This window comes from Trachurus trachurus (genome assembly GCF_905171665.1).
Source record: "Trachurus trachurus genome assembly, chromosome: 10".
NCBI classification, from domain to species: domain Eukaryota; kingdom Metazoa; phylum Chordata; class Actinopteri; order Carangiformes; family Carangidae; genus Trachurus; species Trachurus trachurus.
Window position 1 is genome coordinate 37,345,792 of NC_139894.1, and position 15,176 is coordinate 37,360,967.

Consider the following 15,176-nt stretch of genomic DNA (forward strand, 5'->3'; position numbering starts at 1 on the left):
AAGTAAACGGTGTCGTCATTGTGAGCCCACACAATTAAAACAGTACAGTTATGGATGTGCAAACATGTGTGGATGTAACGCCTGTGATTAGTTTGGGAGGGCAACAGGTGATATTAATTATTGGCAACCTCCCCCTATTTATGCCCCCCCCCCACACACACACACACACACACACACACACACATCAGATGACCTGATGAAGACCCAAGGGGTCCAAACGTTGTCCTAATAAATTTCTGGGAGCTTGATCATAGCAGTGTGTGGACATTCTATCTGTTTTTCACACTGGAAAAGTGGCACATGATCTTAATCGTCTTACGTCGTCCAAGTCGTTAGGTGGCAGTGTCATAAAACAACTGCGTCCTGAAAGTGTTGCCCCCGGTCTGCAGGAACACCTTTCTCTAATTGATGATGGGAGTAGTTGGGCGGCGCCGGGCGGACCTGGGATCAGCAGCAGGCAGAGTCACGCCGTGGAACACAGCGATGGTGGAGCCGATGGAGGACAACAACACACAGGTAACGTGTCCATGATGGAGCTGCTGCTGCTCTGTTACTGGCTGCTGGTCTGGTCTGGTCTGGTCTGGTCTCACCTGGACAGGTAACAGAGCGGCTGCAGTGACTGCTTGTTGGAGAAGTCACTTTGTCGCATGGCTCGTTTTTCTTTCATGTTGCGCCAAACGAAGCAATTGGCTGCACTGGAGCGGAGCGCGCCATCTCGTTCCACTAACTGACCCGACACAGACTCACTTGAGTAGGAAAATCAGAATTGCAACCGCAGAGAAGTTAGTTTTAGGTTGGATATTTGACAGACATTCGCTCCTTCTCAATACATTAGAAATGCATATAAAATATTAGGCCTACATGAGTTTAAATGCAATAAAAACAGGTATGTGTCATAGAGGAGGCTTAGCTTAATTAATTATTTTTTTAATATATTTTATATAGTAAATATGAGCGTTAGAGCTCAATAACTCCCAGGTCATGTGACCTGTTGACTCAAAATCAACACAGGATGGTAGAGCTAAGCCTCCTCTATGACACACACCTGTTTTTATTGCATTTGAACACATCTTATATTTTCTATGAAGGAGCGATTGTCTGTCAAATATCCAACTTAAAACTAACTTTACTGCGGTATAATTGCAACAGTTTGTTAATTTACTGTTTGCTCGGTGTCTGTGGTGTCCTAACTAATGATAATATGCCACACTTTTGATTGGTCAAAAAAGAAAAAATGCAGATACTGCACTTTGCTTTTGTAGGGCAGAGTGGCCTTGAGCCACACTCCTCCATAGGTCAGTAGTCTGTCTCTGCAACATGATCTACTGCTCTCAGCTCCTTTCAAGTTGCTATTAGTGTGTGACAAAGTTTGTTTCTGTTATGGGGGTTGTATTTCAGATTGAGAACCCTTGTTATCGCCCTGTTGTGATAAAATAAGAGTAATAGTAAAAACACTTTAACAATAATAACTTAACTGTTTTTCCTCAATGGATGTGAGGGTCTAAGGACAGAGGATGTTGTTATGATGCCATGTAAAGCCCTTTGTTAGTAAAAAACGGGCTATACAAATAAAGTGTCCTTGATTTGATTTGATTTATTTATTTAGCACAAGTTAAAGCAGTGCAAGGAGGGAACGAAGCCTGGAAGGCTTGTACAAAGTTCCACTCCCATCATCAAAGAATTACATGGAACTCAAAATAAACAATGAGAAATACAGCAAAGAAAATTCAAAATAAACAGTAAAATTAATGTACAGTGCAACATAGAAAGACTGTGAAACACAAACAACAAAGGAAAGGAAGAAAGCTGCATAATCAGAAAAATAACACTGAAGGTTATGACATGAGATGTTTTTTCAGTAACTTTCTAAAAGATGTGTAAGATGATGTTGACCTCAGATCCACATCTAAACCATTCCAGAGTTTTGGACCTCTAAATGTAATATTAGATTGATGCCCTTGAATATGATTTTGTTTAGTGTTGATAAACTTATGCACAAACAAACATGAATGGAAGACATAAAATTTATGAATGGGCAATATTGAATATTCTTTGCCTTGCCTTGCCTGCTTTGTCATTAGCTGGCCTTATCACAAACAATCACTTATTTTATACAATATAATAATATACCTAAACCATGAATCTGGTCCCAGCCCTGTGGTCACTTGCAGCTCTCACTCTAGCTTTAGTGCGGGTGGAGAATAGGACAGATGGACCTGTAAATCAAAACAAGACTGTAACATTAACATGAATGTTAACATTAACACTTTAGCTTTTTATATACCTGGAGCCGTTGAACTTGCTGATGCTTTGCTCATGGCATCGTTATCGTCACCGCTGTATTCATTCTATTCTTGACGCCACTTCTTCTCCCCTGATGCTGCAGGTGAGGAGCCGCTGGCTGCTGCAGCGGGAGGCATCACCCTTTGAGGCTTTCAAAAACAATGTTCATTCTTTAGCCTTTGGAAGTGGCCTAACCCTTTTATGTTCACAGTTTTTCTCGATTGCTAAGACACATTTCTGTAAAGCTGCTCTCCTTTTCTCTAAACTGTGAACACATACCCCAATTTTCAAGCTACATTCACAAAACCTCAGACTCTTCTTGCAAAACCAAACTTTCACCTCAAAACAGTTCAATCTGTGCTCAAAACTGAACTATGTTGTCAAATCGTGCCCCGAGTCAATCAAAATTAAAACACTACTGAGCAGTCACTAAACACTACATAGAAAAATAGAAAACACAATGCTCAGCACATGAAGCTGTAGAAATAAATGTTTATTGTTCACTGTAGCTAAATGCATGATGCAAAACAAAAAACCTGTGCATTTACACTGTAGCACTTCTCTCCTTCCCTTTCTTTCACCCTCCTCCCTCCCTCCCCACGTCCATTTCATCCCCTTTTCCTTCCTTCTTCTTTTTTCTTCCCAGTTCATCCCTCTCTCCCTCCCTCATCCTCTCTTCCTTCACCCTGTCGTCTCTCATCTTCTCCTCTTCCTCTCCTCCTCCTCTCCCTCCATAAATGCATGTTGCAAAACAAAAACCTGTGCATTTAGCACTTGTACATAGTACTGAAACTTGTGCTTTAGTTGTGTTTGACTTTTGCCACCTGTGCTCAGCATTTTGCAACACAGGTGCATCACAATGAAAATGTGTTGGTAAGTTGTGTCTAAACAGGTGAAAAGTGCTGATGGTTTTGCCAAAACAGTGACTGGTTCAATCAGTGGGTTCAGACAACTGAGCAGTTGGTTCAGACAACAGGGTTTAGTGTTTTAGCAACTGAGAAAAACTGTAACTAAGTGCTTCCTCAGATTTGTGCTATTGCCATGTCTGGCCTTGCACTTAACGTCACAGATGTTGCAGCGAGCGTAGTCTGCATCAAGTTTGATGACATTGGAGAAATGAAGCCACACTAACCGGCGCTTTCTATCTGCCATGCTCGCTGTGTTTATCATCAGGCCACCACTGATGTAATCAGGCTCATGTGCATCCAATGCCACTCTCACCAACGTGATGGTGCGTTCAAGTACCGAAATGTGGACCCGCTTGAATTCACTTGAATCGATCGGTATTTCTGTAGGAATTAGGTTGGTACCACTAAAAGCATCCCTACTTTCAACACCCTTAATGAAAACAATATTTTATTTTTGAATGTGACATTGGAAGTTATATGCATACATGCACTTCCTTATACATATGCAGTGTATATGAAGTATGTATCGACTCGACTGGTTATCATAGCTGCTGTCACTGATGAATTGATCACATTCTTTTTACCCATCAGGTGCTGAATCTTCAGCGTGTGCACGCACTGGAGACCTGGCTGACAGCAACCAACACCAAACTGACTCAAGTGAATGGACAGAGGAAATATGGAGGACCGCCTGAGGGTGAGAGAGGATCACATACTTACATAGGAGCAGAGTGAAGGTAGCTGCTTGGAGACAGGAATCTGAACAGTGACTGAAGATGAATACCATTTGCAGTGAATGAAGTAACCAGTGTTTAGAGTTGAGTTAGAACCCATGTACCCAGGGGGCAAAATCCCAGTTTTTTGGAAAACAGACACGGAGCGTTGTAAAAGGTTTGACAGCAGAAATGATATCTAGGAACTTCAAGGATTAAAACCTGGGTGGACAACCCGGTCAACTAGCTGCTGGAAAGCTACAGGGGCCAAAACCCCTTTCTTGGCTCATTTTGCTGGTGAAATTATGTAAATGCAAATATTTAGGTACTACAATGGCATAAATAGTCATACAACTATAACATTTGGCAGAGAGTATCTTGACACATAGGGGGAGGCAGGAAAAAAAGATTCTGGGGTTTGTTGCAACTCGATTTTAAGATATCACCCTCAACATCCCAAAAAAGACCAAAAAATAGTACTGTTCGCCTGACAAATTCTTATGAAAATGATTATTTTTCAGCACTTTATGGACAATATCTATGTCTAACATGTATATAGAAATCTTCCTTAATTCATAAGCTTCCATTTGAGTCCAAGATAGCCTTTCTACTAGCTACTGGAAAGTTACAGGCTGTCTCCAAACAATGCAACACCTATTGTGAAAAACTACATGTTAACTGACATGATCAGAAAACATTCTATTTCTGGTCTCCCCTAAGTCAACAGATAGATAGAGGAGACCGTTGGCCACAGCAAGGGGGGCTTTGGAGATAGAAAGGCTATCTTAGACTCAAATGGAAGCTTATGAATTAAGGAAGTTTTCTATATACATGTTAGACATAGATATTCTCCATAAAGTGCTGAAAAATAATAATTTTCATGAGAATTTGTCAGGCGAACAGTACTTTTTTTGGTCTTTTTTGGGATATTGAGGGTGATATCTTAAAATCGAGTTGCAACAAACCCCAGAATCTTTTTTTCCTGCCTCCCCCTATGTGTCAAGATACTCTCTGCCAAATGTTATAGTTGTATGACTATTTATGCCATTGTAGTACCTAAATATTTGCATTTACATAATTTCGCCAGCAAAATGAGCCAAGAAAGGGGTTTTGTCCCCTGTAGCTTTCCAGCAGCTAGTTGACCGGGTTGTCCACCCAGGCTCCTAGATATCATTTCTGCTGTCAAACCTTTTACAACGCTCCGTGTCTGTTTTTTTGCTTTGCCCCCTGGGTAATAGGTGTTGCATTGTTTGGAGACAGCCTGTAGCTTTCCAGTAGCTGCTGTCATGTTCTTCTATGGGACAGACAGTGGTGAGCTTGCTTTTGAACAGTAAAATATTAAAAAATAAACCGTTCAAAGGTATATTTACAACTGTTACTGAATTACTGTATCAATGTCAGTTTTCAAACAAAAGGCAAAATCTTCTTGCTTCAAGGTTTTATTTGTCACTTCAAATTGAAGATTAACCTGCCCTACAGTAAAAATGGCCTAGGCTACATAAAATAAAAAGAGGAGTAAAGCAATATATCAAGCGGGAATATATATTTAAGCATCAAAGATGTTCAATCAAACCCACATAGTTTGAAAACACACAGCCAGTATCACAACTAAACATAAAGTCTGCTAGCTTAATGCTAACATATAATGTAAAACCTCATAGACGGGCTAACAGAAATGAGCATTTCGTGGCAACCGAGAGCCAGCTATTATGTTATTATCTGGCTGTTATAGCCTATCAATCGCTCTGGTCCATGTTTGTTATTGACTGTCTGTATGTTCTTATCCTTATTCTTCTCTTTCATCTTGCCCTTATCCTTTTCCCGGTCTTTCTCCTTCGGACTGTCTGATTCAGCTTTTGTCACTGCTAATCTATTGGTTGTTGATGGTGTTACGTCACTGCGACTTGCGATAATAGGGGAGCGCCGGGTCGATTGATACACTTTTCATTTTCAAAGATGACGTTATGTACACAAACATTTTTATCATGTGATCAACAACTCACATGTGTATTCTCTTAGTTACAAGTGTAATTTAACACATATGTTGGATGATCGCGCTGTTTTATAACTTTGAACGAAAGTTGACATTTGTTTCAAACGCCCCACCTATGCGGGTCGTTTGAGACACAGAGGAGGGACGGTTGAAACAGCATGTTTTAAACAGAAACTACTGTCATTACTCTCGTTTTTATGCAGCATATCGGACAACATACTAGTGTACTCGTTATTGCCAAAATGTCACATAATTTCTCACAATATAAATAGGTCAAATAAATATTTTTGTCCCGTGCGTAATTGTCAAGATCCGCATTTCGATTAAACTCACCTTTCTTCTTTTGTACGAGTTGTTGGACGACTGCATATTCATTTTATTTACTTGTTTCCCTGCCCTAAGTCATGTTTATGGATACACAGTTGAACATATTGTCATTTTACCCTCTGCATTTTCCCCTCACTTTGCTGAATATCTGTTGATTCATGTCATAAACACGTTTTGTTCATTAAAAATATGTGGTGTTTATTAAAAATACATGTTGTTCATTCAAGTCGGTTGTTGTTCATTGCAAAACAATAGGGTATTAATCTGGTGATTTATATACAGATATTGATCGCGCTATGTGACCACAATCACTACGCACGGTGGCGTGAGGGACATTTGAAACAGCTGTATCAATCGTCCCTGCAGCGACTACTGACACTTCAACCTGTTTTGCCTCTAAACTTCAAAACTATGACATTGCATAGTTTAGGACCTGTTTATGTACGAATTCATCTGTTGTTAGGTCATATTATTATTGCATGAAACACACAATACAACTTTTGATCACAAAAAAACTACCGCACGTAACATTTTACTTTCCGTAGTCAAAAACCGGTTCGCACTAATAACTTTTGAATGGCGTGACGTCATTTCACAAGCTTTCCCAGGATTGGTCGGTGTTGAGTGCTGAAGGTAGTGACGAAATCTGACGACTCAAGCTTGTGTGGTTTTCTAGGAAATCGCTGTGTATCAATCGTCCCGTGTATCAATCGACCCGGTGCTCCCCTATAACACGTTTGATATTACGGCGGATATCGCTAGTATGACGATTTTTTTGCAGGAAACCCTGAATGTGATGTAGGCCTAATAATCAGTTGATATCTTGTGTCCATTCTACGGTCAGTGTGGAACGGTCCCACTCCGGGAGCCCACTGTGAAGTCTTCATCAGCCAGATCCCAGTGGATGTCTACGAGGACCTGCTGATCCCTCTGTTCAGCTCTGTGGGCCCGCTCTGGGAGTTCAGGCTCATGATGAACTTCAGTGGGCAGAACCGTGGCTTCGCATACGCCAAATACAGCTCATCGGGTGTGGCTGCCGATGCCATCCACCAGCTGCACGGCCACATGCTGGAGCCTGGCTTCCGCCTCAGTGTCCGCCGCAGCACCGAGAAGAGAAACCTCTGTATCGGAAACCTGCCAGCTGCCACTCGACCAGAGGAGCTGCTGAAGGTATGATGCTACCACACAATACCAATTCTACCATTCTAAAGCTGTGGACTTTGTAATGAAAGACAGAAAGAGATTTGAATATGATGCATCAATATAACTGCAATGCAGAACTGAATCATCTATGTTAAAGGGATAGTAGCATTTTTTTTTAAAGTGGGGTTGTATGATCTCCAAATAGCCCCTAAGTACTTTAATTGCAGTAGAAGACTCTCTGCACTCCTCCCGTTAGCAACGCCAGCCCATAATAGCCCTGCCCAGAGATTTACAACATAGGCTACAGTGTTGTGAACAGACCCAAAGAAGGCAAGGCAAGGCAATTATTTGTATAGCCCGTTTTTACAAACAGTTTGTCTCAAAGGGCTTTACATGGCATCGTAACAACATCCTCTGTCCTTAGACCCTCACATCGACTGAGGAAAAACTCCATGGAAACCCTTTTAACAGGGAAAACCAGGAGAAAGCTCAGGGTGAGCAACAGAGGAGGGATCCCTCACCCAGGACGGACAGACGTGCAATAGATGTTGTTACAGACAAGAAAACAGTTTACAGTTTATAACACAGAATGTGCAAAATATGGAAATGTTAGCAGGAGTTGATGAAGGCAGCCTCTGGTGAGGAGGAGGGGGGGGGGGGGGGGGGGGCGAGAGCTGGCCAGCTCGATGGGAGGACTGGGTGGTAGACTGGACCATGGGAAGGGAGGGGAGGCCGGTCTAACAGCAGGGGAAGGGGTGGGAGGGGGGCGATGCAGGCGGCGGTTGGTGCAGAGAGATGGAGCTCCGGTGGATCTGCGGAAACACAGAGAGAGAGAGAGACACCAAGGCCAAACTACAAAGTACAACAGAAAATGACAGTTCAAAAATATACTGAGGAGAGGAGAGGAGAGGAGAGGAGGAGAGGAGAGGAGGGGAGAGGAGGGGAGAGGAGAGGAGGGGAAAGGAGGAGAGGAGAGGAGGAGAGGAGAGGAGGGGAGAGGAGGGGAGAGGAGAGGAGGGGAAAGGAGGAGAGGAGAGGAGAGGAGGGGAAAGGAGGAGAGGAGAGGAGAGGAGGGGAAAGGAGGAGAGGAGGGGAGAGGAGGAGAGGAGAGGAGGGGAGGGGAGAGGAGAGGAGGAGAGGAGAGGAGGGGAGGGGAGAGGAGGGGAAAGGAGGAGAGGAGAGGAGAGGAGGGGAAAGGAGGAGAGGAGAGGAGAGGAGGGGAGGGGAGAGGAGAGGAGGAGAGGAGAGGAGGGGAGGGGAGAGGAGGGGAGAGGAGAGGAGGGGAAAGGAGGAGAGGAGAGGAGAGGAGGAGAGGAGAGGAGGGGAGAGGAGGGGAGAGGAGAGGAGGGGAAAGGAGGAGAGGAGAGGAGAGGAGGGGAAAGGAGGAGAGGAGGGGAGAGGAGGAGAGGAGAGGAGGGGAGGGGAGAGGAGAGGAGGAGAGGAGAGGAGGGGAGGGGAGAGGAGGGGAAAGGAGAGGGCTCTGTGGAAGAAACGGCCTATTTTGGCGGCCTAAAAGAGGTTTTACCTGGAAAAAATTTACCTATTTATCTATTTACCTGCTGCTCATCACCTGTCTTACCTGTATGTTCTTCATAGTGCCCCGCCTAGTGGTTAAATGTAAAAAATCACATTATGGCTCCAACATTACCCTTTAACTGCTGGTCAGAAGCTGACTTCAACACTGTCTTAATGACTTTTTTTTTGGCCAGCACATCAACCGAACCAAGTTGTTTTCAACTCGCGCTTTTCATATGGTAGTGAATTTGCAGATGATGAAAACAAGTTAGTTGTCAAGTGGCTTGAACTTAGTTTGAACATTGTTTGCTGGGTTGCTGGTAATCCTAACTTCTCTGGGAGTTAGTGGACAGAACAGGCTAGCCAACTTGAAAAAAAAAAAAAAAACTGACTTAGCTACATTGGAGATCCCCACTCCACAGCACTGGTCTAAAGCTTTTTGGGCAATGTGGTTAAAGGGAACTTATGCTGCGTTCAAAACAACTCGGAGGTCGTAATTCCCAAAATTTCCGACTTCCGACATCATTGCATTCACGCTGCAGGAACTCGGAAGAAAAAAAACATGGATACCTGCAGGAAGTTTGGCATATTGTGGCTCATCGCTGAATACGAAAAATAAATGCAGCAGTAAATGATGTTTATTTTGGAGGAGAGGAGACGCTGCAGATGAGTGCACATATAATGTTACAGCCTTGATAACAGTTAAACCTTATTTCTGTCACATACAAGGAACCACAATTTCACACCATACAACAATCACAGCTTAATATAAACGTATTTCATATAGGCTACTGCAATAATACACAACAACAAATATGCATTAAAACCTCAACAAATAACTTAAAATGTCTAAATTCTAACCGTTTAAGACGAGGGCCGCCATGTTTTGATGTTGTCGTGACGTGTTTGACGCCGTTCATTTCATTTTTTACAACTCGGAGCTTGTTTTTTTTCCGACTTCCGAGTTGTCTTGAACGCAGCATAAAAACAGAAATGTTTGTGTTTGTATTTTGAATGGCAGCATTCCTACAGCTGACCTGTGATGTTTGTCTCCAGGTGCTGCGTGTGCTGGTGGAAGGGCTGGACAGAGTGTCTCTACAGACCGGGGTTGGTATAGAGGGGGTGTCGGCTACAGCCACCTTTTCATCTCACTACACTGCTTCCATGGCCAAGAAGATACTGGTGGAAGGTACGTGAGTTCCTGCTGACGACTGGCTGATTTAATTGTCGGTGTAAGCTATTTTTAGAGCGGCGGAGCAGAGCCGTGAGCTGCTCAGAGCTACACTACGGAGGCTAAGGGAATTTTTTTGGTTTCCCTCATCAAACTCATCAAATACACAATCCAACAACTCCAAAACGCTCTAGTGGACAAGTTGTGACCTGCACATTCACCACGCTATGAGATAATAACGGAACATCACGAAACGGAGCCGTTTTCGATAGGGGTGGGGGAAAAATCGATTCATGTAAGAATCGAGATTCTTATTCTCTAAGATTCTGAATCGATTCATAATCTTCAAAAATCGATTTTTTTGTCATTTTCCTCCGTCTCAATACGCGCCCTCACAGCACCGTACACAGCGCTGCAGCACGCCATGGCGCTAAAAGACGCTCGTTAACCGCCTACAAACGTTAACTGATCTGATTTAAATGCTCTATTGAATGTCTGTGACTAGGCTTGTGTACATCGGCAACTCTCTATTGAGGAGAGAGGACGATCGCTGTTTTTTTTGTTTTTTTTGCCGTTAAACACACACGCGCTCCAGCTGAGCAGCCACATCCACTGCGCTCTGGATCAGCTGATCGGTGCTCAGGTGACATTAGATCTTCACTTTTTTAAACTCATACAAAGTGCAGCCAAACAGCAGGCTGAAGAGAGAGGACCAGCAGCAGCAGCTCCTCTGACAGCTCCTCTGTGGCGCTGCAGAGTCAGACAGGCTGCAGATGAGCTGGCGTGAGTGCCGTCTTTTTTTTTTTAGCAGCGTCTTTGTTACAGGTGATACATGTCTATGTGCATGTGCATGAGAACTGATTTTGAATCGAATAGACACCCAAATATTCACATCCTTCAGTCCAGGCTTTTGAAAAGAGAGTAGCCTATAAAATCAGCTTCATGGAGCAGTTAACTTTAAAATGGTTCAAATATATTGCTGCTAAATAAATCTGAAACATGTGATCATGTGTCATTTTTGGGGGGGAAATATGGCTTCTGATATAATAGTCTGTAGACATCATCATCATTCAACTTTTTCACACGGTCTGGTGTTAATAAAGCAAACTAAGAATCGCAAAAAGAAAATCAAGAATCGGTTGAGTCGAAAATCGATTTTTGAATCGAATCAGTTGAATCGAAAACCGATCGGGGGTGTGTGGGGGGGGGTCTTGCAAAAACTATTTCAGTCAAAAGATTTTTTTTTTGCTTTAAAGCAGATATCAGCTTCACGGCCGTTTCGGCTAATGCTGCGTTCAAGGCAGGCTTTTGAAACCGTAAGTTACAGCTTCAAGTCACAACTACGACTTGGTAGCGTTCCAGGTAACCCGTAGCTCGTGTTTTTACCATCCTGTTGTCTGTGAAAGTTCCCTATAACGGCCACTCGTAACTTCCGACCCGTGAACTCGTACCAGATCGAACTGGTATGACTTCACAGGAAGGAAAAACACAAAGTACGAGTTTCTTTGAACGCACCATGAGTTAGCAGCCCCCGCCCTTGTCAGGCATCAATTGGTCCTCGTGCTACGTCACCACATTCACGCGCATCCCTTGGCTGCACACACAGCCCTTCATGCCGTTCTCTCTCCTCATTGGATAACACTTGTATCCCACAAGGAAAATTTTCTCCTCAGGTTACAGCAGAGCAGAGTGACGGAGAGACTCGTGTTTAGGCTGAAATACTTCATGTAAGTGATTGCTGACGGAAAATAGGACTATTTAGGACTTATATTAACAAAAACATTCCACTGATATCTGCTTTAACCCCTGGAAGTAAACTCCCGAACGACAGAATGAACGGTGCAAAGCGTACAATTCAGAGAAAAAAAACAAATCTGCCCACGTTTTGTGTCTTACTATTAACTAAGTTTTATTATAATAACAAACTGGTCAGGATTTTAATAGTCATTGGCGCTATAAAGTGAGTCTCTGTACCATCACAGTCTATGACACACCTCTGTCTCAAAAATCCGTTTAGGCGCACCATAAGGAATTATTATCCAACTATTTACACATTGTTTAACAACTCTCCTCACAGGGCTGGGCGAGACAGCCTAGTATAGTCAAATCTCTGAGTTTTTTCACGAAAATATCTGTTTCAGGATTTAAATCTTTTTTTCCCCTCCTAAATCCGTTATGGTGAGAAAGTAACTTTTCAATAAACTTTCTCTAGTTTCAAACTGACAGTGACACAAATACCAGGTAAAAACCACACAGCCAGTTTACAAACTTGGTAAAAGAGCTGTTCACGTGAAAGACGATTAGATGACAAACTTACATGGACATCTGTGTGTGTAAGGACGGCTCTGCTAAAAAAAAAAAAAAGAAGGTGCTGCGCTCTCCTGCAGACTCACCTGCAGCTCACTGAGAGCTGTCAGGGAGCTCTTTTTTTTTTTTTTTTTTTTTTAACCTTTATTTAACCAGGCGAAATCAATTAAGAACATGTTCTTATTTACAATGATGGCCTGACAAGAGGCCTGACAAGAGGCTCTGCTGTTTCTCTCAGTGGGAAGATTACACTAGAAAGAGTTCAACACTGGAAGATCTAATTAGTCACCAAAACATTCAACATAAATTATTAATAGGCTACGTATTCATAATTATTTTTAATCTTTTTTTTCCAATCTCACTCTGGCCACTAGGGGTGCTGCAGCACCCCCACTTCCCGCAGCTATGTTGAGTTCAGTCTTCAAACTGTTCATATTTGACACCTTTTGTCTGAGTTTGTCTTTGGTGGTCTAAAGCCCTATTCGCACGGGATTAGTTTTACCTGGGGACCTCGGGTAATTTGTAACAATTGTGGAGGACGTCTGTGATCTTAATCCCGTGCGAATGCGCCATGTCAGTAATTTGTAAAGTAAAAATTCCCCCGCAAATGACCGACTATATTTCACCAAAGACCGACGTCCCGTGGTAAAACTAGTCCCGTGCGAATCTGCATCTCAGTAATTGAGGGGCATTTTTTGTTCTTCCCCGGTTGAAACCATACTGTACGGGTTGAAACATGGAGGCTGTGGTGGAAATTATGAGCGGCATTTTCAAAGGCGTTTAGGTGCAAACACGGGCTCGTATCGGTGCTGGAGACCCATTTGAATAAACAGCTCAGATCCATAAAAAGAGCGAAATTTCGGAGGATATTGAGATGGATGACGTGCAACAGGCTGAATACAAATGCCATGAAGGCCCGTTATTGCGACAACAACTGCACTGTTGCGAAGTCACGTTGCTGCTTTGACATTTTATTTACATTTGCTTTGCACATGGATGTGACAGCAGCGGATGTTACGACGTGCACACACAGCTTTGACGTCATATCGGAGCCTGAACGTCAGTAAATTCGAGTAAAAATACAGACTTCACTTATTCCGTGCGAATGCACCGCAAGAAACACAGACGTGGGGGGGTCATTTACAAATTACCAGACGTCCCCAGGTAATACTGATCCCGTGCGAATAGGGCTTACAGTATGTAATGCAAATGTTCATGTCGGGGAGGACCAGGTCCTTACTGCTGCATGTCCTTTTCTCTCTACATCAGCATTCAAGAAGCATCTGGGGTTGACTGTCTCAGTCAGGTGGCAGCCATCGATGAACTCCGACAAGCCGCTGCCTCTACGGAAACCTCCGAGCCTTCCGGCTTCACCCATGAAGCAGCCGCGCCACGTCCTGAGCTCTCGTCCCCCCAATGTCCTGCCCCCTCGTCTGGCCCGCCGGCCGTCCACCCCTCCAGGTTTCTGCAGAACAGTGGGAGGACCCCCTTTACTCCCACACCTTCACCTCTCCTGCCCCTCCACCCTCTCCAACTCCTGTCAGAGATGGGAAGTTTCTGCACCGGCTCCAGCGATGCAGCTCTTTGAGATGCAGTACAGCCATACTGGACCGGATGGATTCCTTTACTTTACCTACACGGTGTGTATCCCTGGGATAGGTCTGCCCTTCACAGGCCTGGTCATGATCTTACCCGGACCCACTTCCTCCAGTACTTTGGAGGAAGCTCGGCAGGCTGCGGCCCAGCAGGTCCTACAGAGGCTTCAGAGGAAGCAGCTCTCCCAGTGAAGAGCTCAGGTGATGATGGAACTCATCTCACACTGTTTCAGACTGTTTGTTTCATTGATAATGTAATAACTAAAAAAGAAATGGTTTTATCTTAAATGTGGTTGATTTCTGCATGTTTTAATAGAGTTGCAGCAGACTTCTTTGTCTGGTTTAAACCTTTGTGATTTGTATTTGTTGCATGCCTTCTGTGTTACCGTTTAGTTCACTCTTTTAATTAAAAGAGAAATTATGAACATTGTCTCTTATTGAATTTTGCTGCAAGAACAAACTATGCTCCATACAGAGCTTACAGCTGGCCCACTTCCACCACAGATGTTTCTGTGTATGACAAAGCAGTATGGTGGAGCTGTTCCCCCTAGAGGCTGGAATCGGGCCGGGTACCCGCCCGGGTCGGGCAGCCCGCCTGGGTAACGGGCCGGGCCGAGTTTGTTTTTTTTAAACTTTATTTTTATTAAAGAGAAACACAACATTCCTTGACAACATCACAAATTATGTATGACAGTGCTAAATGACAAGAAAAAAGAAACAAAAAACCTTTTGGGCCCAGAAAGCTTAATAATACACATGAATGAAAAATAATAAATACATAAATAAATAAATAAATAAATAAGTGGACAGTTAAGACATTCCAGCATACTGTGGGGTTCCCCTCAGTTAGAGAGGTATCTTGCTATAGGTAGCCACCTCCTCACAAAAACATCAGACCTTAATTGTAATTTAGCAGTTAAAGCCTCCATTCCATACACCTCCCTCAGCTTCTGTTTCCACTGTGGATTCATCCATTTTATTGTCACCATTTTCCTAGCAGTCATCAAGAGTATATGTAACAAGTGCTTTTGGTCTCTAGTGTACATGCCTTCAGGAGTTAGATGGAAAAGAAACTGACTTGGGATAAATGGTATATTAATTCCCAGAACTTTATCTATCTCGTTCTTTACCCCCTTCCAAAAAGGAAGCATCACTGGGCAATCCCAAAATATGTGTGAGTGGTTGCCAACCACTCCACACCCTCTCCAACAGTATATTGCA

General features: G+C 43.3%; 1 protein-coding gene across 1 annotated transcript; it reads left to right on the top strand.

The window, feature by feature from the left end:
• Nucleotides 1-411: 411 nt before the first annotated feature.
• Nucleotides 412-14,147, top strand: dnd1 (DND microRNA-mediated repression inhibitor 1; the record flags this gene model as incomplete). Its single annotated transcript, XM_083981155.1, has 5 exons — nt 412-516; nt 3,783-3,888; nt 7,069-7,394; nt 9,939-10,071; nt 13,630-14,147. The coding sequence occupies 5 exons, from the start codon at nt 412-414 to the stop codon at nt 14,145-14,147; spliced, it is 1,188 nt and encodes a 395-aa protein (XP_083837281.1).
• Between the last annotated feature and the right edge of the window lie 1,029 nt (nt 14,148-15,176).